This window comes from Mytilus californianus, unplaced genomic scaffold (assembly GCF_021869535.1).
Source record: "Mytilus californianus isolate M0D057914Y unplaced genomic scaffold, xbMytCali1.0.p SCAF_9, whole genome shotgun sequence".
Taxonomy (NCBI): Eukaryota; Metazoa; Mollusca; class Bivalvia; order Mytilida; family Mytilidae; genus Mytilus; species Mytilus californianus.
Window position 1 is genome coordinate 6,493,684 of NW_026262745.1, and position 21,882 is coordinate 6,515,565.

At 29.2% G+C, this 21,882-nt stretch overlaps 1 protein-coding gene across 1 annotated transcript; it reads left to right on the forward strand.

The window, feature by feature from the left end:
• Positions 1-263: 263 nt before the first annotated feature.
• On the forward strand, positions 264-21,594 carry LOC127716277 (vesicle-associated membrane protein 7-like). The gene is made up of 9 exons (XM_052222436.1): positions 264-359; positions 7,580-7,949; positions 9,241-9,298; positions 10,078-10,127; positions 13,239-13,326; positions 13,730-13,820; positions 15,477-15,544; positions 16,870-16,962; positions 18,080-21,594. Exons 2-9 carry the CDS (start codon positions 7,804-7,806, stop codon positions 18,146-18,148), a joined length of 663 nt encoding a protein of 220 aa, XP_052078396.1. The 5' UTR covers positions 264-359; positions 7,580-7,803; the 3' UTR covers positions 18,149-21,594.
• Positions 21,595-21,882: the final 288 nt, after the last annotated feature.

Here is a 21,882-nt window from a genome sequence, read left to right on the forward strand (position 1 = left end):
CTTAATCAAAATTTGCAGTGTAAAGGTAGAAAACACAAACTCGCAGGAATGTTTCAAAATATGTGCTGGGACTTTTATACTAACGTTAGTACAATAGTCCCAGATATGAGTTAATTGGTTTAGTCTGAGACTACTATAATCTCTGTGTTACAGTAGTCTCAGGTTAAGTTAACGTTAAAACAGATACATAATTATGTATGTCTCTGTTTTCAAAATAAGAGCTCCAAAATCCGGAAATATAAACGGAAGTTGACCTCGTGATTTAAAAATTTGAATAAACCGGAAGTGGGTTAAAACAAAACAAGCCACTGGATTTTCTATCAGATTTCTGTCTAAATTTACTTTTTAACACACATAAGGTAATACAATATATTAAAATGGTATAGATATTTTCAAAATGTGATAGATTTCTAATTTAAGAAATTCTGTCTCCGTAAACGAAAGAAACTGAATGGAAATTGGAATGATATGGAATGAGTAATGATCACATGACAGTTTGGGGAAGATCCTCATAATAGGGTACTTTCCCCATTTAAAAGTATTATATCAAAAATAGAGTATCAATTTACAATGATAAAAAAACGAATTTTGTATTTCATCCTTATGACTGTCATGGCGCAAATATTCATATAATGGCAACATTTCCATATAGCCTCCGGCTGTTGTCTGCTCTTTGGTCTGGTTGTTGTCTCTTTGACATATTCCCCATTTCCATTCTCAATTTTATTATTATAGGATACAGTTCAAATGAGAACTTATATGAAGCAGGCGTTACCTGTGAAAGGGGATGAAGTCCGAATCAAATTACTTTTTTTTAATTCTAACATGTTTTAATGTTCAAAAAGAAACGGATATGCCGTTACGTTACCGATGTTGGTTCTGTTGTTAGGGATTTTAGATGTGGCGTCATTTTCAATGTTGGTTCTGTTGTTAGGTATTTTAGATGTGGCGTCATTTTAGTCATTACGTCATTTTCAATGTTGGTTCTGTTGTTATGGATTTTAGATGTGGCGTCATTTTAGTCATTACGTCGTTTTCAATGTAAACAAACAGATGCTATCATCAGGTAATTTTTTTTCATATCCATGAATAATTAAAATGAAATTGTTATTATGCTCATTCCTATATATTTGACTGAAAAATACATTATACCCAAAGTCTCACAACAAATGAGACCGGAAGAAAGATAGAGATTTCTGCGCAAATGCGGGAAAATAAAAAAGTTAGAAAAAATAAGATAACGATTTTGAGTTCATTAGTACATTCATGACATTGGAAATTTTTTTTTTTTTTTGATTTTTCTACTGTTTTAGGGGACTTCATCCCCTTAATAAAAAAATCTGGGTCTGTTTTTATTGTTTGAAAATAGAGGGACGCTCTAAAAATGTCAGCAGGTTTCTGTAGTGTTTTGCAAATAATATTTTTTTACAAAATGAATAATGAATATTGTCATGATAAGATCAGATAAGATAAGATATCTTTTCAGTTTAAAATGCAAACAATCGGATTGCTACTAAATACAGTACTACCTGTGACATTATCTGATTAATGGTGGCCATAAAAAATATGGTCACCATGATGGCCCTAAATGTCCATCATTATACCTCCTGTTGCTTAATTAATACACAAGGTATTAATCAAAAACTAGTCAAGGATAAAGGGAAATCATGACTGCATTGAAGTGTTAAAATTATAAAACTTACAGGTAAAGTGTCTCAGGTAAAATATATGTGTTTGTCAAATTTAATAACTGTGATTATGACAAGAAAATTCTAAAATAAAATGAAATAATAAAACAAGTTGAACATATCGCTTCCTAACTTTTTTTCTATAAATTTTCTCATGACTGTTTGTTTTGATGTTATATAACTTTCAAATAATTCTATCAATTTAAGTTATTTTTTACATGTATTTTTTGGCAAGTGAATAATAAATGAATATCATCTTCTAATATAATGCAAACTTTCACAACGACTGCCTTTTTCCATTAAAAAGGTGTTTCTCAAATTAATTTTCTAAAATCAAAATTGTTTATACTTACTGCATTTAACATTGTTTAACAAATGTTTAAGATTATCTTTAAGACTTCCATTAAAAAGGTGTTTCTCAAATTAATTTTCCAAAATCAAAATTGTTTATACTTACTGCATTTAACATTGTTTAACAAATGTTTAAGATTATCTTTAGGACTTATTCTAAATAAAATTTAGGCAATTCATTATTTCTCTATTAAATTAATACATGTATATTCAAAATATTCATTACAGAAAAATTTGATAATATTTTTCTTGTCATATAAACATATTACAATTTCATCAAGTTACTGACAAAAAAACAACAAAAACAAACATTATAATGCAAAGAAATAACAATTCTAAAAGAAATCAAAACACATGGAAAAAAATTATTAGGTTTCTGCCCTCAGTTCTAATGACTTTTTTTTTTATAAAGGAGCCAATATTTTAAACATGTTCCATGTTATAGAGGTTAAGCATTTCTTTTACTTTTTTTTCCTGGTTAAGATTTTATTTATAAGATTCAAGATTTTATTCATAAACTGGTCAGAGACATTATTATGAGAAGGTAAACAATTTTCAAATAGATTATCTCTAAGTTGTTATGTTAATTTTACAAACAATTCTATCCTTTATAGGAATTTTTATCCACCATTTTCTTTTTCAAAATTATGACCACTAATTCTTTACTTAGTGAAGCATTTGAGTTTACTGTTTTCATCATTAGTTTTTATTTTATTTTCAAAATATTCTTATTTTTTTCCTTAAAATTCATTTTTAATCAAGGGCTTTAAACATTGTTAAAGAATCTTAATTCATTCAAGTCCCTGCAATTATTAACTTTATCTAAAAGGCCTGAGTTAACGTGGAGTGAAATATTCTTTGCAAATGTATACCCAAGAATATGTATCATGGAATGCCAGTCCTGCAGTTTCACAATATAATACACAGAACAAAAAGTGATTTAATTAATAGACCATAAAAGTGTCACAATCTATATAGAAGTGTACTTTATTTTTTTCTGGAGACAAATTTTGCCTGTTAACTGACAAAATTAGTCAAACTGAGGATAACATATTTGATAAGTTTACAATTGTTTCAAAAAGCAAAACAATTTTTTTCTTTAAATAGTTTCTTTTCATAAGATTTACTTTATTCAGAGATAAGAACATTTTTTATTTTGATTAGCATCATGATTAGCATTTATCAAAATTTGATGATAACTAGGTAGACATTTGAAAAATTTAAGTCTCTTTAGTGATTCTTCATGCACAACTCCAGTTTTGAGATTTGAAAAATATAAAAAATAAACAAAATAGTTTATTCCTATACCATATTATGATATTTGTAGTTTTCCTGAATAATAATCATGATAATAGATTGTACAACTTTGTTAACAAAATTTATTGTAAAAGGATTGATATTCATGACATTGATAATTCTAATTTGTTAAGAAACAGGCTTGTTAAATTACTTGCTTCATGCATGGTAAACGGACAGAAAGTCACAGGACAAAAAGTCACAGGACATAAAGTCACAAATTGGGTAGGACAAAAAGTCACTGGACAAAAAGTCACAAATAATTTGTTGACAATTCTTTGAATATATAAGAGAAAGATCTTCAAATAATTTCTTTTCTTACATTTATTCATTTTCAAGTTTAGGAAATTGTTCATAAGCCTTGATAAATGAAAAATTATTAAATTTCAATCATGCAAATGATATATTTCTTAGCACCATGAAGCCATTTAAGTGTTAAACCACTTTGACATTTTGTTATCATAACAATTATTTGATCATCATTGATATTTATTGAATAAATTTTAATTACAAAGTTGCTTCATATATTATAGTTCAAGAAAAAATCAAAAATTTATTTTTTAAATTAGTGTTTTCTTGTTAAGAGAAAAATAATCTCAAAACTGAATTGTGACTTTTTGTCCTGTGACTTTTCGTCCGTGACTTTTTGTCTGTGACTTTTTGTCCTGTGACTTTCTGTCCTACATTCTTCATGCATATGGTTCCTTTAAACATATCATTTGCATGATTATAAGTTATAATTAATGAAAAATTCATTTAGTAATGCAAACGAACAATTGAATACCATGTACATCATGTGCAATAACTATTTTTACTGAAAAAATAATTATTTAAAGGATTCTATTTTGTTTTCAAATGCTAGTCAATAAATTATCTTTGAATTTTTGTCATTTCCACTCAAAATTCTTTCAAAGAAGAAATTAAAAAAATAAGAAGCAAAAAAACAAATAAAAATAACATATAAAATTAAAACATTAGGAAAAAGAGAAAATAGACAGAAAAATCAACAAATGATATGAATTAACAAAGATTAAAACAACATTCTATTCTACATTTTCAAGAAAAGGTGTAATGTCAATTTGAGAAGAAACCTGAGTTACCTGTACAGGTAAATTTTAATGAAACATACAAGCTGAAAACTTCAACCCTGATTGATTTCAACAGGTAACATAATTAGATAAGACATCAACCTATGTTTTATGACCCCAATAAATGGCCAACATCTCAAGATTGAATACCCCAATAAATGGCCACCATTCGATGGTGACCATACAAGAGGGTGGACATAACTAAGAGGAAGTCACAGGTTGTACTGTACAAACACAAATAAACAATACAAATATGTAACATTTACAAGAAAATAAAAATGTTAGACGACATGCCTCCTGTTTAAAAATTTAAATAGCATGAAATTATTTTATTTAGAAGAAATGCTGCTTAACTCTATTTTATTCATTCATTTATTAGAAAATAGTAAAGAAAATAGGTATACATATAAAATCAACAGTTCATACAAAACTGCTAACATTGTTTCTGTAATTATACATCTCACTTATGCCATTAACAATAATCATCAAAATGTCATATTCTTTACAAGAGAAAATAAAATAAAATTTTTCCCCCAAATTTGGTATCAGTTGTTTAAGCATTGGCACATCTAATTTCCTTAGATATTAATTAGCTCTGGCCTGCCCCCTTATCATGTTTATTCACGGTCTATTGACTTTGAAACTTTTTGATTAGTTTACATGTTAAAAGTTTATGAATAGATCAGTTTAAGGGGAAACACTTCTAATGATATTTGGTATGCAGTTGTATAAGCATTTGTATGGCACATCTCATTTCCATGGAGATTATTAGGCCTTGTACCTGACTTTCAATATTTGGCATAATTTACATGTCACAGTATTGCCATTTTAATTTCAACATTTGCATTTTATCTCTGTTAGTAGTTTATTTTTACAGAAGATTTTGAATTAGGTGACCATTATGATTGTTTTTTTACTGATTACATAGATCTTGTGCACCTGCAGTGGTGATAAATTAATGCTTACATTCTAAACAAAACAGTTCTCAGATAAAAATAAATATGATCTTAGTTTTATACTTAAAACCTTAACGGATCATGTATTTGAAACCTGCATGTATATCAGTTGAACACCTGGTCATTGTTGAGATTCTAGTTGAACCAGTATGAATTATAGATTGTTTGACCATGTTGACACATTATTTATTATTGATGAATATGATATTTACGTTCGTCCTAATAAAGCATAGGTTTTTAGTGAATAATTGTCTCATTATGCTCATTAGCAATCATACTGCATTTTTTTTTTATATATACCTGTAACAACATGAACAAATAAATACTGTAAATTCAGAAATTATTGCAATGTTTTTATTATTGCAAAAAAAGCAACAGGGTTATAATCGCAATAATTTAAACTTGCATTTTGAAATTTTTTATATGAATTAAACAGGATTTTTCTCAATATCACAAAAATTAAAATCGCATTTTAGTCTAAAATTACAAAATTGCAGTAAATCTTTTTGCTAAGGTAACAGCTTGATAATTAAAACATGTAAAACTACACTGCTTTCAAGTCTTCTTGCTAAGGTAACAGCTTGATAATTAAAACATGTAAAACTACTCTGCTTTCAAGTCTTTTTGTTAAGGTAACAGCTTGATATTTTTTTTGAACAATTGTTGAAAAATGAAACAGAAAAGACTACCTGAGAGAGGTTAAAACAACAAACATGTTAATTATTTTGATAGATATAATTTGTTATTAAGTATTCAAAAAGAAAACAGATCAAAATATATAGTATAAATAGAATATCGAAAAAAATTTGTTTACCTGCTTGATCATTGTTGATTATACATGTATATATGATATATGTGATGATTTTTAACCGCATTTTTGAAAGAAAAATCGGTTATTGATTTGGGGATGTACGGCAGGAGGGCGGGCGGCTGCCAAACAGTGTCCGTTCATTTATATGAAAATGCTTTGACGAAATATTTTCAAATTTAGATATGTTGTTTCCTATGACTAAATGAAGGTCAAGAAAAATTATTTAATGAATAAGTATTTCAGCAAAAATTGAATTCTTGGGGTTCTTTGATATGCCGATTCTAACAATGTTCTTAGATTTTGGATATTGGACCATAATAGGTAAATGTCCAATTTCAAATTTTTCAGTTCTTTAACCACATTCATTTTGTGTCACAAACCTATGCTGTGTCAAATATTCAATTACAATCCAAATTCAGAGCTGTTTTAAGCTTATATGTTGTGTCCATACTTGCTCAACTGTGCAGGAAAATCACTCTGACAGCCTCTTAATAATGATTTTAACTCCCAAAAGGAATTATAGAAATTGAAAACAGAAAACAGGTAAAATATTGTTAGGTGCCCAATTGACTAACCAATTGGCAAAATTACTTTAAATACATGTACTGTAGGTACTGAATTAAACCAGGTGACGATTTGTCTAGATGCCAATTTGACCTTTTTTATCATGTTAATAGGTGCCAGAAAGTAAAATAACAAAAATACCGAACTCCAAGGGAAATTCAAAACAGAAAGTCCTTTAAAAAATGGCAAAATCAAAAGCTCAAACACATCTAATGAATGGAAAACAACGGTCTTATTTCTGACTTGTTACAGGCATTTCCTTATGTAATGGTGGATTAAACCTGGTTATATAGCTAGCTGAACCTCTCACTTGTATGACAGTGGCATATAATTCCATTATATTGACAACAATGTGTGAGCAAAACAAACAGACATGATAAGTAAAAACGTCAACAATCGGGGTACAGCAGTCATCATGTACATTGTAATATAATCTTAATCACTATAAAAACAAATAACTGTTTCAACAAAGAAACACAAAATGGCATATAGACAAAGTACATACCCGGTAAGCAAAAATTTACCAGGTGGTTTATCATCCTCGTTTTATTGTGAACTTTCACAAAAAATATAACATTACATTCACAATGTTCCAAATATTTTGAAAGTTAAGTAAGAAAGTACAAAAATGTGTATGTACCAGAAACATGAAAATTTCATAGAAAAGTGGCACATTTACATGTATACAACCCAGAGAAACTTCCTCTGACATAAATATTAAATTACATTCAGAATTTTACAGTAAATATATTCCCATAAAAATGCAAAATTAAATATAATTTTGTGTTCAAAGCAATGTAATTAAATTGTACAATTATTTTGTAGTTATACACAAAAAGAAGATGTATTTATACTATTCCTTCCTCTGAATAGAAGAACAGGAAGTCCATTCCTTCCTCTGAATAGAAGAAAGGAAGACTATTCCTTCCTCTGAATAGAAGAACAGAAAGTCCATTCCTTCCTCTGAATAGAAGAACAGGAAGACTATTCCTTCCTCTGTATTGAAGAACAGGAAGACTAATTTTTTTGTATAAAACATAAGTGACAAGATGCCCATTTTGTTTTGTGTTGTGTCTAGAGGAACAACTGTTTTAGCAAAGTATGCCAGTTGTGCTGGAAATTTTACTGAAGTTACAGAGCAGATTCTTGCAAAAATATCACCTGGTGATTCTAAACTAACATACTCTCATGGAAGGTAAGTAGTACAAGTAACAATATCTCTGACAGTCCAAACTAACCAATATCTTAAAAACTGGTCGTATGTTTTTGCATCTTCAGCATGTTCAGTAAATCTTATTATCTCACTAGAAACATTATACACTTTATAGATCTGAAGAAAATAAGGAGATGTGCTATGATTGCCAATCAGTCAACTATCCATAAAAGACAAAAGGACAAAGATGTGATTGAAACAGGTCAATACATGACATTCAACAATGAATAAAAAACCTATACTGTATAGAAACATAAGCATGATAAGGTACCAGGTATACAATACCCCAGGATGACAACATGTGAAACAATTGAATAGAGAAAACTAAATGCCTGATTTATACTAAAAATAATAACCAAAGACAACCACTTGATCCTGGCTCAGGATAGGCACATGAAGAAGATGTGGCGGAGTTATACATTGTTTTTAACATTGAACCTCCCATTAAGTTTTACCTGAGGCAGTAGAGTAACACCACAACATCAGTAAAATTCTGTAAGAAATGGCTTGACTCATCAGATTCATATGAAGGACACAAAAATCCATTACAAAAACAAACAAAAAAGACACCTGAAGTACCAATCTTAAGAGTTCTGGCAGTTACAGAAAGTCTATTTTTAACTAATAAATAAACAAACATTGGTCTCCTAGAATAGAATGTCTGATACATGTATATAAAACATAAATCTAGACTGAAAATTTATAGATACATCTTGATAGAAAACATTTAGGTTTTTGGTTTTTGAAGTAGAGTTTGTCTGTTGCATTGTTTGTTCATTCAGATTTCTTTTACTTTACTTATAAGTTAAACAATCATATTTTCTTCTATGCGTGAATTGCTCTAATAGAGTTTTAAGTTTTTACTTCACATAACATTAGGACATTTCAATTGTCTGTTACAGTACACATAAAATATTGCCTGTTTACAAGCCTTTAATGAGCAATTTTGTAAGGCCTTGAGTAGTAGTATAAAATCTGTAAGAAATTGATTAGTTCTTGAGGATGTTGAGATAAAAGCTTAAGGTTGAGCTTTAATTAAAAATGGTAAGCAAACCCCCCAAAAACATTGAGGATTTCAGGGGTTGTTAAAGTATGTTCTTGAAACCTATTAAAGGGAGATTTTTCAAACCTTTCAAAAAATAAAATCGTAAAAATTTATTTTGATATACTGACTTACCTCTTCAAGTATATAAATATGACTTGTTAGTCAGAATTTATATATGTCTTTTCAAATTACTTCCTTTCATCATATAAAAGTGCAATATATTTTCAGCTACTTGTTTCATTATATCAATGAAGACAGAATAGTTTATCTCTGTATAACAGATGATGTAAGTATATAACAGACTACAAACAAATGCATTGTGGGTAGAACATACATGTATATATACTTGAGCAGATAGGAATAAGGAAAGGGCAGGTCTTACCTATTTAAGATAGTTTCCACATTTCATTTTTAAGGCAAAATTAACTCATTAAAGCAATGCATGTCAAAGCTCTGGTGTGTTTCAAATTCTTTTAAACATACCTGTCGTTAGTCATAAACCTACAGTGGTACATTTATTGTACAGTTTGTATATGTTGCAGATAATTGCAGGTATTCTGTGTTGTGGAAAACATATATTCCAGTAATTTATCTTGTATTTGTTTTTCATGTTTTTATTAAGCTGATGTTAGCTGTATGAACAAATTTTACAAACTTTTAATAGTGTATTTCAGTGACAAATTTCTAGCATTCTTATTCAGAATTTGTTTCCTTGACATGTTTAATGTCTTGCTCTTGCAAGATTCTTGCATATGAACGTCTGAACTTTACTAATGATTTGTATTTTAATAATACAAGCATTATTATTTTCTAAACTAAATGTAATAAGAATTTAACATAAATAAATTGTTGTAAAAGCATAACAAAAACAGTTCTTTTTTAATTTATTTTAATATTTCCAAATTTGCAATTCAAATGTTACATCACTTCACAACACAAAAAGTGAATCAATCAAATATTGCGTGCATACCACAGTGCTATTAAAAATTCTTAGGAAGAACACTTTAAATGTTTGTATTACTTTGTTTAACTATCGGTAGTAAAATAATTTTTTCTCCATTTTAGGATTTTGAGAGATCTAAAGCTTTCCTGTTTTTAAATGATGTGAAGAGAAGGTTTGTTAGATTGGAGAAATCAATTTTAATTTAAATTTTGTTATGACTAGTATCAGAATACAACAGAGAGGGTTTGAATATAAAATATGCCACAAATAAAACATATCATCAAAGGCAAACAAAAGAATGTTAAGCCTATGATTCAGCACCACCAAAATGAAAAATGATTTCCTGTATTTTATATCATAATTTACAAATGTTCTACGTCTAGATTTTTAGGCACATATTAAGTCAACAGTAATTTTCAAAACGTTTGCTTTTTGTACATTATTCAATTCAATGTAAATAGTAAGAACTCTCTGAACACCCATGAGTCATGTGATAAACTGTAAAAAATTACACCCATGAGTCATGTGATAAACTGTAAAAAATTATACCCATGAGTCATGTGATAAACTGTAAAAAAATTACACCCATGAGTCATGTGATAAACTGTAAAAAATTACACCCATGAGTCATGTGATAAACTGTAAAAAAATTACACCCATGAGTCATGTGATAAACTGTAAAAAAAATTACACCCATGAGTCATGTGATAAACTGTAAAAAATAACACCCATGAGTCATGTGATAAACTGTAAAAAAATTACACCAATGAGTCATGTGATAAACTGTAAAAAATAACACCCATGAGTCATGTGATAAACTGTAAAAAAATTACACCCATGAGTCATGTGATAAACTGTAAAAAATTACACCCATGAGTCATGTGATAAACTGTAAAAAAATTACACCCATGAGTCATGTGATAAACTGTAAAAAAATTACACCCATGAGTCATGTGATAAACTGTAAAAAAATTACACCCATGAGTCATGTGATAAACAGTAAAAAATTACACCCATGAGTCATGTGATAAACTGTAAAAAAATTACACCCATGAGTCATGTGATAAACTAAAAAATTACACCCATGAGTCATGTCATAAACTGTAAAAAATGACACCCATGAGTCATGTCATAAACTGTAAAAAATGACACCCATGAGTCATGTAATAAACTGTAAAAAATGACACCCATGAGTCATGTGATAAACTGTAAAAAATTACACACATGAGTCATGTGATAAACTGTAAAACAAATAAAGGAGAAGGTATGATTCTTTTGCCCCTAGAAAAATCAAAAAGTATAATAAATCTACCAAACAGATCCTAAAGATGTTCACAAGCCCTTTCTTAGTCAGATATAAGTATTTACATTTCTGAATTGTGTCCTACCTGTTTGTTTGAAGGCTTGGAAGTTCTAAACATTTCTTGCACAACGGCAAAACCTGCGAAAATAGTCTCTTTTTGACATCTTGTCATTTATATTCAAATATAACCATGGCTTTATCCAAAGAAGATATTTTGCTGCAAAATGACTTCTTCAAAGATGTTTCTGTAGGTAAAAAATCTTCTTTTGGGTCAGGCCTTGGCTCAAAACTAACTTTACCAAAAACTATGTGTATTATCACCCTTTTGGACCATAAAGGTCATACTGTAAACCGGGAAATTTTTGCACCATCTTTTTTTTTTCGCAATTCCTCAACCAAATTTAAATTCGTGCAGTTTTGAATTCACGATATCTCAGTGTCCTACATAAGTATTTTATAATAAATGATGATTGGAAAAAAACAATTTTACATGTGTCGTAAATCAAGTGATAAAATCAATCAGAAATCCTTATTGTCCGTTAATTAATGTAAAAGTAGTTCAAAGTTATTAGTCATGTTTGCTTTTAAAAACACATACACAATAAACAAAGAAGAATAACTTATTAGACTCATATTACATGTATTAAGAATGAATTAATTGTTGCCAAGATTACTGCTAATTAATTAATCAATCTTTTGATTAGTCTGTGTAGCAAATATAATGAGGTAATAATTGTAAAACTGATTGACAGCTGTTATTTACATATTTGAAACAATTGTTTATACAACAATATCCGCAATATCCACTTGCTTGAGATGTCTTCCATGTTAATTAGACTAATATGAGTTAAATTGTGATTTCTAACATTGCCTTACATTTAGAAATACATTTAAAGTTATGATTTTTGGTAAAGATCTGTGGTTTGTGAAGCTGTTGTTCTGCTGTGGTCCTGTACATATCTTATTCATATACATTCATGTATGGTCTTCATCTTATGAATCAACTTTCCTTGAAATATTTGAGGCCGGTTTATTTTTGCATTTCAACTCTTACCGCGAAAATAGTGAAAATAAAACTGCAGCTAAAATTTTCCTGTTTACAGTAGTAACATCAAAACTGACTTATCTGTACTGAAATGTCCATATTATATATAAACCTTATTTATTTACCAGTATAATTAACATTACTATGAATGGAAAAAAGAATTGAACTATTTTTGCAATTTAAGGTGCCAAATAACGGTTTACAATGCCTTCTCCTTTGTAAAAAAAAAGATGTCATGTGATTGCACATGAGACAACCATCCAATGGAGACCAATATTGCGGATATAAGCAACTAGGGAAAAAATGACAAGTATTCCATAGATAAATGAATTATAAAATGAACATCATCATCCAGTGATATAAAAGGTTCTTGACTGATGTAAGGTATATAACACTGATTGAATTTATAGGAATTTATCCCCTTTTTTCAATGACCAATATAAATATTAGAAGATGTGGTATGATTGCCGATGAGACAACTCTCCACCAGACCAAATGACATAGAATTTTACTACTATAGGTCACTGTACACCCTTCAAGTTTCAACAATGAGCAAAACTTATACTGCATAGTAAGCTATAAAAAGTCCTGAAATGACAAATGTAAAATGATTCAAATGAGAAAACTAACAGCCTGATTTATGTACTAAACAATAAACGAAAAACAAATGTGATGTACTGCAACATACATGTATGAAATCCACAGAATTACAGGCTCCTGGCTTGGGACAGGCACAAGCAGAATATGGCGGGGGTTAAATATGTTTGCTGGCACCAAAACTTGAGTCAATCTGTACTAAAAAAAAACATCCTGTGTGTCACACATCCACTAAAACACTCAGATAATGAAGACTTTTGGTTTTATTCTATAGATGAGGTAAAATACACCGTTCAGTAGTATAAATTGAACGTAAATTAATTTACCTTTTATTATAGATTTCAGACTCAGTATGGAGTAAGGGCACAAACAGCTTTACCATATTCCATGAACAGTGAATTCTCCAGGGTGATAGCATCGCAAATGGTAGGTAGTTAGTCAAATATCATAGCTTTAGTATATATGTTTACAGCATGTTTGAACATCATTTTGACAGTTCTTTTTTTTCCAGCACTAGGGTGACAGCATGTTGACTCAGTCTTTTTTTTTTTATTTCAAAATTGAAATTTTGACTATGACATATTTCTCATTTTGTACTGTGATGGATTGAAAATTACAATTTCAAGTTTTCCATTTACTGGGCAAATCATTTAAAATTCAGAAATATGGTTTGAGATTTAAGTAAGTTTGATTCCAAATGACCCATCAAACACAGGTGATATTCCCCTTTGACATATTCTTTATTGAGATTCTCATCTACTTTACCTTTAGATATAAATTTGTATAAGATAAAACATAAAAAAATAAAATTATTTGTTTTACTTTTCAGAGATCACTGACAGAACACAAAGAAAAAGATAATATAGAGAAAGTTGAAGCTCAGGTGGATGAATTGAAAGGAATCATGGTTAGAAATATAGGTAAATTTGATATTTTAATACAATATCTAGAAAATCTAAAATGTTTCATATTTTAGTAGTATTACATTTGAAAAGGTATAACAGTACTGCCAATTAAGGGTTTTATATAGTGGCAACTATTCAAATATAATACTGTTAGTTCTAATTATAAAAATCATGGTCAGAAGAAAAGCTTAAAGTGAAATTTATGGTCAGAAATTAAAGATAGGTCAATGTAAATTTTATGATAACTGAAAGATATACAAAGGAAGTTATTTTTGAGTACAGTTGTAATTATAAGTATGTACTTCAATAGACCACTTTCGAGTTATGTCCTTCACTGGAAAAGTTTGTCAATTATGCGTGCCTTTATGACGTCATTTACCAGATAGAGGGGATCGCCTGTATCAATGCACTATTAAAGTTTTTTCAATCGTCTTCATGGTCATCATTATTCAGGATAAACTAGAAATAATGTTTGTTCCGTAGGTACTTAATCACAATTCCCTAATGACAGCAGTGCTGATTATCAATTATAAGAATTTAATTTGCTGAATAATTTGTGCAATATAGCATCATATTTTTTCAACCGCTCAATCAACATTGGAAGGAAGTGACGATGCCCCTAAAGACACGAATGGTGTTCCCTAAAACAAAGATTTGACGGAAATGCAACGAACTCGAAAGTGGTCTATCACATTATGAATATTTTTAATTTTTTTTGGTAAGGATCCAACACATGGAACAAATAAGGGGCCTTGTTGGCAGAGTGGTCTAAGTAGTTCATCTTAAGTTAGCACTAGCTTGGCAACTCTCAAGATTGTGAGTTCCTTCTAGACTTGTGGCAAGTTGCTTTCTACTCCTATCTTAATTGACTGGGATGAAATTTTGCTGCCAAACTTGTAGTTCTCTCCAGGTACCCCAGCTTCCTCCAACAACAAAAAGTGGTCTCCACAATATAGCCAAGTGTGCTTTAAACACCAACAATCAATCAATTAGTTTACAAATTTCATTCACTTTCCTGATCTTACTTATTTGCCTAATTAGTCCATTTTCATGTTACTTAATGCATTCTAAATTTTATATTGTGTATTAAATATCATATTGTGTTTATACTTGTATGTATGTGGTGAGACCATAATAAACTAATGAACTGAACTGAACTGTAACAAGAATGAAGTCTACCAGATTATATTTGGATCTTCACACTTCCTCTGTAATCCTTATTTTTTTAGAAAATTTAATTAACTGTTGATTAAAAGTATTTATTACATTAATTGCAATGATTTATATTTATTTCCCAGTTAAATAAAAACCGATAATTTCACATGTGAAATAAACGTGGTTATTTCACTCTCTGACGTCATACAACAATAAGCGTTGTCAAGACGTCGATAACGTCGGATCAAAACAAATTGTGAATGCGTAGGGAAAAAATATAGTTCCTTACATTTTCTAAATTAATTTCATAAAAAAAAGCCATTTGCCAATGTAATAAAAAGAATAACTAATTAAAGAATTCAAATATCGAACAATATTCAACTCGTGACCGAACAACACTGATAATTAACTCATGCTCTACGTGCATTCGTGAATTAATGTGTTGTTCGGTCACTCGTTGAATATTTTTCTCTGTTTGAATTCGTCGATTAGTTATTCTATAATTCATATTTTCAGATCAAATAGCTGACAGAGGTGAAAGATTAGAACTGTTAGTAGATAAAACAGAAGACCTTCAAGCCAATGTGAGTTGACTACAGAACATAATAGAAAATTATAGTGCAGCATACTACAAAAAAAAATTATATTTTGGTTTCCAATTCATTAAAAAAAATATTTATTAAATTTGTAATGAATTAAATTAATGTTGATTTGATACAAATGCAAATTTTGAAGCAAATTGGTGAAGATATGATAATCTGAATTGAAATAATTGGAATACAATTATAGGTTATTTAATTGAGTGTTTTTCTTTAATGACATTTTGTATTACCCCACCACATGTTGTACCTGTACCAGGTCAGGCTATCTTGATCATGTGATGTTTGTTGTTTTTTTTGTTGTTTGTTGTTTTCTTTTCAGGAAGAGTCCAGTGCTAGTTTTTGATGTGATCTGTTGTACTATCCAATATTCAAATAACTTCCTATAAACCTTTTTTTGTATTGAATCCTTATGTATTTTTGGTATATGTAAATGACTGTTTGTATAGATCTCCAATGCCAGCTATCAACCTATTTAACCAGTTTGTTAATTTTGTGATAAGCCTCCTTCTAAAAACCTATAATATTTTTTTTTAAAGTTTTCTTTGCATTCATTAATGTTTGTAGGGGTTTTAAGAACGGCTGAATCACATTAACCCTTAACTTCATGACTGAATTATTTCAAACAAAGAACAGTTGGGTAATGTGACCTACATTCCTTTTTTTATTTTAGTTTAAACAGTATTTATTATTGAAAATTATAACAAAATATTTATGTGTTTCGAATATCTCCTTGAACATTTTTGGATGGGTCTTTTTATGGCACGTATGATTCAGTAAGATTATTTTATTTTGTTTTGCAAAGAGTCTGTTTATTAAAAAAAAAACAGTATGCTATATCAGTTTTATTTATTTTCACCTCTAGAATTCTCTTATATAGTCCAACTGAAGTTAGAAATTTTGTAAGACCAACATGAGATACATGATATATATAAGTGTCTTGAGTTAAGTCTTGTATTTAGAAACATTTAGTGATATATTCACTATAAAATACAAATTTATTGTGCAATATTTTGACCAGAATGGCCTAGGTTCCATGATTGAGCTATTAAAATTTTGTTTCATATTTAGGTCCAAATTATGGTGTCCATTACTCTGTAGCAGATATAGATATCAGATACCTATAGAAATAAATTCCCAGAAAATCCAAAACCTAGGTTTGGATCATTTGATTTACAAAACTTTCTATAGGTTTTTGTAGGTAAGTTTGTTTAATTGCATTGATTATAGGTCATACATCTCGTACAGAGTCCAATTTTTTTGGTTTACATCAACTTTCAAATATCTTATTACTTTACTTGTATTTGTAGTCAGTGACATTTAAGAAGAGTAGTCGTACCTTAGCTAGGTCCATGTGGTGGAAGAATGTCAAGATCACCATTATAGTTGTAGTTGTTGTTATCGTAAGTTATATGTAATTTGAATATTTTTGTAGTTATTTCATTTCTCTGGATCTTTATAAGAAATAAAGGAAAACCATTTGTCATTTGGCAAACTAAAATGTTCATTTGTTTAAATGCCTGTAATCAGTACATAGAGATTTTAGGTTGCCTCTTATTAATGAAAAAAATCAAATAATGTTGTATGGATCTTACTTATACCAGTATACAAATTGTATTTTTTTCCCACTCTAGGAGTAGGGGCTATATTACAATCACCTAGTCTGTTCATCAGATTGTCTAACAAATATTTTCATCACACTTTTCTCACAAACTACTGAACCTACTGACTATATTTGGTCAGCAGCTTTACAGTGATGAGTTGTAATGTGTGAGCACTTTTTCAGGTCTTTGTCATTTACCGACTTCATGTTTGCAGATACTTTAAATTTTTCAATATGTTGAATGAATTTTAAATAATTATACCCCCACTTTAAAAAAGGGGGGGTATACTGTTTTACCTCTGTCTGTCTTTCCGTCAGTCCATCCGTCCGTCCCATGAATATTTTTGTCGCATTTTTCTCAGGAACTACTTGACAAGGATTTCTGAAATTTGGTTTCAGGGTTTATATAAGTAAGTTACACTGTATGATGCATTTTCAGATTCATCACTCAACAACTTCCTGTTTACCGAACACTTGTATTATTTTACACATGATAGCCAAGTTGAAAATTTTCGTCACATTTTTCTCAGGAACTACTTGACAAGGATTTCTGAAATTTGGTTTCAGGGTTTATATAAGTCAGCTTTACCGTGTGATGCGTTTTCAGATTCATCACTCAACAACTTCCTGTTTACCGAAATATTACGGCGGGGGTATCATCAGTGAGCAGTAGCTCACAGTTTTACTTGTTTTTCATATGTTCCTCCGATATACTGAAGAGAATGATTTCATCCTTGGATAGCAGGTCAACAGAGATGAGTTGTAATGTGTGTGGGCTTTTTAGATATATCGGACATTTTCCTGCGAAGCACTTCAACACATGCATTCTTGTTTTGTATAAGATATGTCTCAAACATTTACATGTCTGATTCACTATGGAACATAGTATTAAAAATTAAATTCCTTTCTTTTTTCAGGTTATCTTGTATTTCATAATATCAGCTGCTTGTGGTGGCTTAGACTGGCATGGATGTACCAAGAAATGAAGTTCATGAATATTCATATCACATGTTTTTCATCATTTGTCATTATCGCCATGAACAAATATATTATTGTATGTGGTAATTGGTGCATTTTTAAATATTCCAATGAATATCAAATAAATACCTGTAACAATCACTTTACACACAACTTTAATTGATATCTGTCAATAAAGTGTGTATGCATGAAAGCAGTAGTATTTCAGGAGTTTCTGATTTGCTTTATATGATATACATGATAATGGTCAGTAAAGATTATGAAATAATGCAACTCTTTCTTGAAGTAATGTGTATGCATTTTTTTTAAGCATTGCTAAATAGTTTCAATATTTAGGCATATGCATGATTTCAATGTGTCTTTGTATGGCACTTATGATTCAGTAAAATACTTTTTTGTTATTTATTTATATATTTCAATAAAATCTTTATTATTATTTATTTATTGGTTAAATTAAATTCATATCAATACATGTAATTTGAGTAACAGAAGGTTCAGAGTATTAAAAATATATATTAAAATCATATGTTATGCAAATTTTTATTTATGCTCACATAATTATTTTTTTTTATCTTTTTATAAGTTACACTCACATAAACAAAGAATTAGTGTTGCTTTGACAGAAATAAAATAACACGAGTTGATATACCACATGCAAATATACCAACCTCTGTAATACCACGTGCCAAAATACCATCCTCTGGGCATTATGTGAACCATACTGGCTTTAGTGGAAGGTGTAACATTATATTACTGTACCTTTCTCAGCTTAAAACAGTATGTTAACAACTTACTTTTATTAAAATCATTGCTTTTTGTATATTTCTTGTGGTATTTGTTTGTGTAGTTTATTCATATATTATATGTTTATGGCATTTTTTAGTTCACCTAATTGAAGTTTGTTTCACCTCTTTGAGTTTAATATGGCTTTGAATACTGTCAACTACCATATGCTCATCCTCCTCAACAGTTACTGGTCAGCTACCTTTAATAGATTCATACCATCTGCCACGAAACAGAGGTCAAATACTAGACCCTATTTCATTGTTTTTCTCTGAATTTGTACAAGTTTCAAATCTAGGTATCCAATACTAAATGACCTATAGTCATGTAATTGGAATAGGAAAGAATCTAGTTCAGTACGAAATTACTACAGGAAGGGTTTAATAGATATAAGAAGATGTGGTATGAGTGCCAATGAGACAACTCTCCATCCAAGTCAAAATTTATAAAAGTAAACCATTATAGGTCACAGTACAGTCTTAAACACAGAGCCTTGGCTCACACCGAACAGTTGGCTATAAAGGGCCCCAAAAAATTACTAGTGTAAAACCATTTAAGCATACATTATATGATTGAATTAGATCTTACTTCATAAATTTAAGTTTTAAGTGTCATCTTCCCCTGTACCATCGTTACTTTTAATTTGCAGTTTCAGAATCTACATGTCTGGGTTATATCATTGTTCGTACCAAAATTAAGATATAAGCCAACCATTGGTGGAATTTTTTTTGTGTATGACAATGTTAATCAATCACAATATTTCTGTGAAAACCTTAAAAATGTTACCCAGAATGCTCCAAATACTGAAATGGTAAATTGTTTGTTGTCTTCAGTTAGACTTTATCTCCAGGTTAATATAAAAATAAGAAGATGTGGTATAATTGCCAATAAGGCTATTTATATTGTATAAATTAGGGTAATGTTATTTGATTGTAGAATGAATCTATGAAAGAACAGCTAGGTCTTTTCCCAATCTACAAATGGATAACTGTGTTTTTGTTTGCCTGATATGTGATTATTCTTTAATCCCTTTTAGCATAATCATTATTACATAATAAGCAGTGCATTATATATTTAAATTAAAATTTAATTACATTTTTTGTTCTGTATTAGGTTTATATAGATTGTTTGGGAATGAGGCAAAAGTTGTAATACATGTAATACATTTTCTATTACTAGTAGATTGCTACATGCTTAAATGTTGAAAATTTGTCTTATAAATTTTGGAAGGTGAAAATATAGGAATAAAAGTAATTTTCTTTTTATGGGATGTAGAAAATTTTTCATAAAACTTTATTATTGATATGTTACTGAATATAGAAATATAGAAAGCAATTTTCTCTTAGTAAACACATTTATTTTTATTAATCCATACATATTTGGAATCATTAATTGTCCTTTTATATTTATTGGTAAATGCCTTATTTATGATTTAGACAATAACCTTTACTAATGAATACTTAGAAATAAATAATAATGTACTTAAGGAAGAAACTTCTTTGATAGTAATTTAAAAACAATTGTTATTACAATTGCTGTTTTAAATGGCATTATTTTTCTTAGATTTTGAAAGGACAGTTGAAAGTGGAAACCAAGCCATCAAACAGTTAAACTATCTCTAAGATAATTTTCTATGCTATAATTCAAGAAATTTTACTCTTTTCTAATAATGAAAATTTTCAAATAAGAACTTGGTATGGGTTTTTACTCATTGTTGAAGGCTGTATGGTGACCTATAGTTATTAATATCTTTGTCATTTGGTCTCTTGTGGAGAGTTGTCTCATTGGCAATCATACCACATCTTCTTATTTTTATATTGTTCAATATATGTCAAATATGTGCTGAGTTGTGCTTCTTGTAATGTTTCATATTTATGTCATGTTATGAATTAATTTTTATATTAAAGTTAATATGGGACTTGATAGCTATCTTCTACTTCAAATGCTTGCAAAGGCTTTCATAATTTATTTTTTTTTGAATGCAAAATTCAATTTTAAAGTTTATGGACTTAATAAATTTAAGAAATGGTAGGATTTTAATATTTGATATGGCTATAACTATGAATTAAAAGATAAATGTTTTTTATGATATGCTGTATACAAACAAGTTAACTCAGATATTTAAGTTAAGATTTAAAAAAAGAATTTAGAATTAATTAATCCTTTATCATTTCGTTTTCTCTCTAGTCACACAATAGTGCTTTTCTGTGTTTAATTTATATAACCCGCATAAAATATTATTTTGACATAGTTGAATTTGGAGCAAGCTTATATAGTGGCCTTTACTTTTTTATTTGATAAAAAGGCATCTAAAACATCCTTTGTGCTTGTATGAAAAATCATTTTTGATTTAAAGATAATTAATTTTATTTCAACTTGAAGTTATTAAATCCATTGGTAAATAGCAATATGAATGTCCTATTTTCTTTACCCTTATGATTAGAATAAGATTTATAATTCAGAAAATGTTATTTACTTCAAAACTAATTGAAAATTTAAGCTACTTTATGTTGCAATCCAAATTAGCATAAAGCTAGGAAAAATTCGTATTTAATGGAACCATATTGACATGCTTTGGTGTCTTTGTTTAAGCATAAGATATATACATATGTCATTTTCATATTTGTTATAAATATATATAAACTGTTGGAAATAAATTACTTAAACATAACATTTTATTGGTCTATAAAAATAAGGAGCTGCAGTATGAATGCCAATAAGACAGCTATTCACACCAAAGTTGAAATTAAATGAATGTAAGCATTATAGGAAACCATATAGTCAGCTGTAAAAGGCCCAGACATAAAATGTGAAAAAAAGTCAAGTGAGAAGACTAATGGCCTAATCTATAACAAAACAATATATAAAAAACAAATATGACAGACATGAACCAACAACAACCACTGAACTACAGACATCTGACTTGGGACAGGCACATAAAGAATGTGGTGGGGTTAAA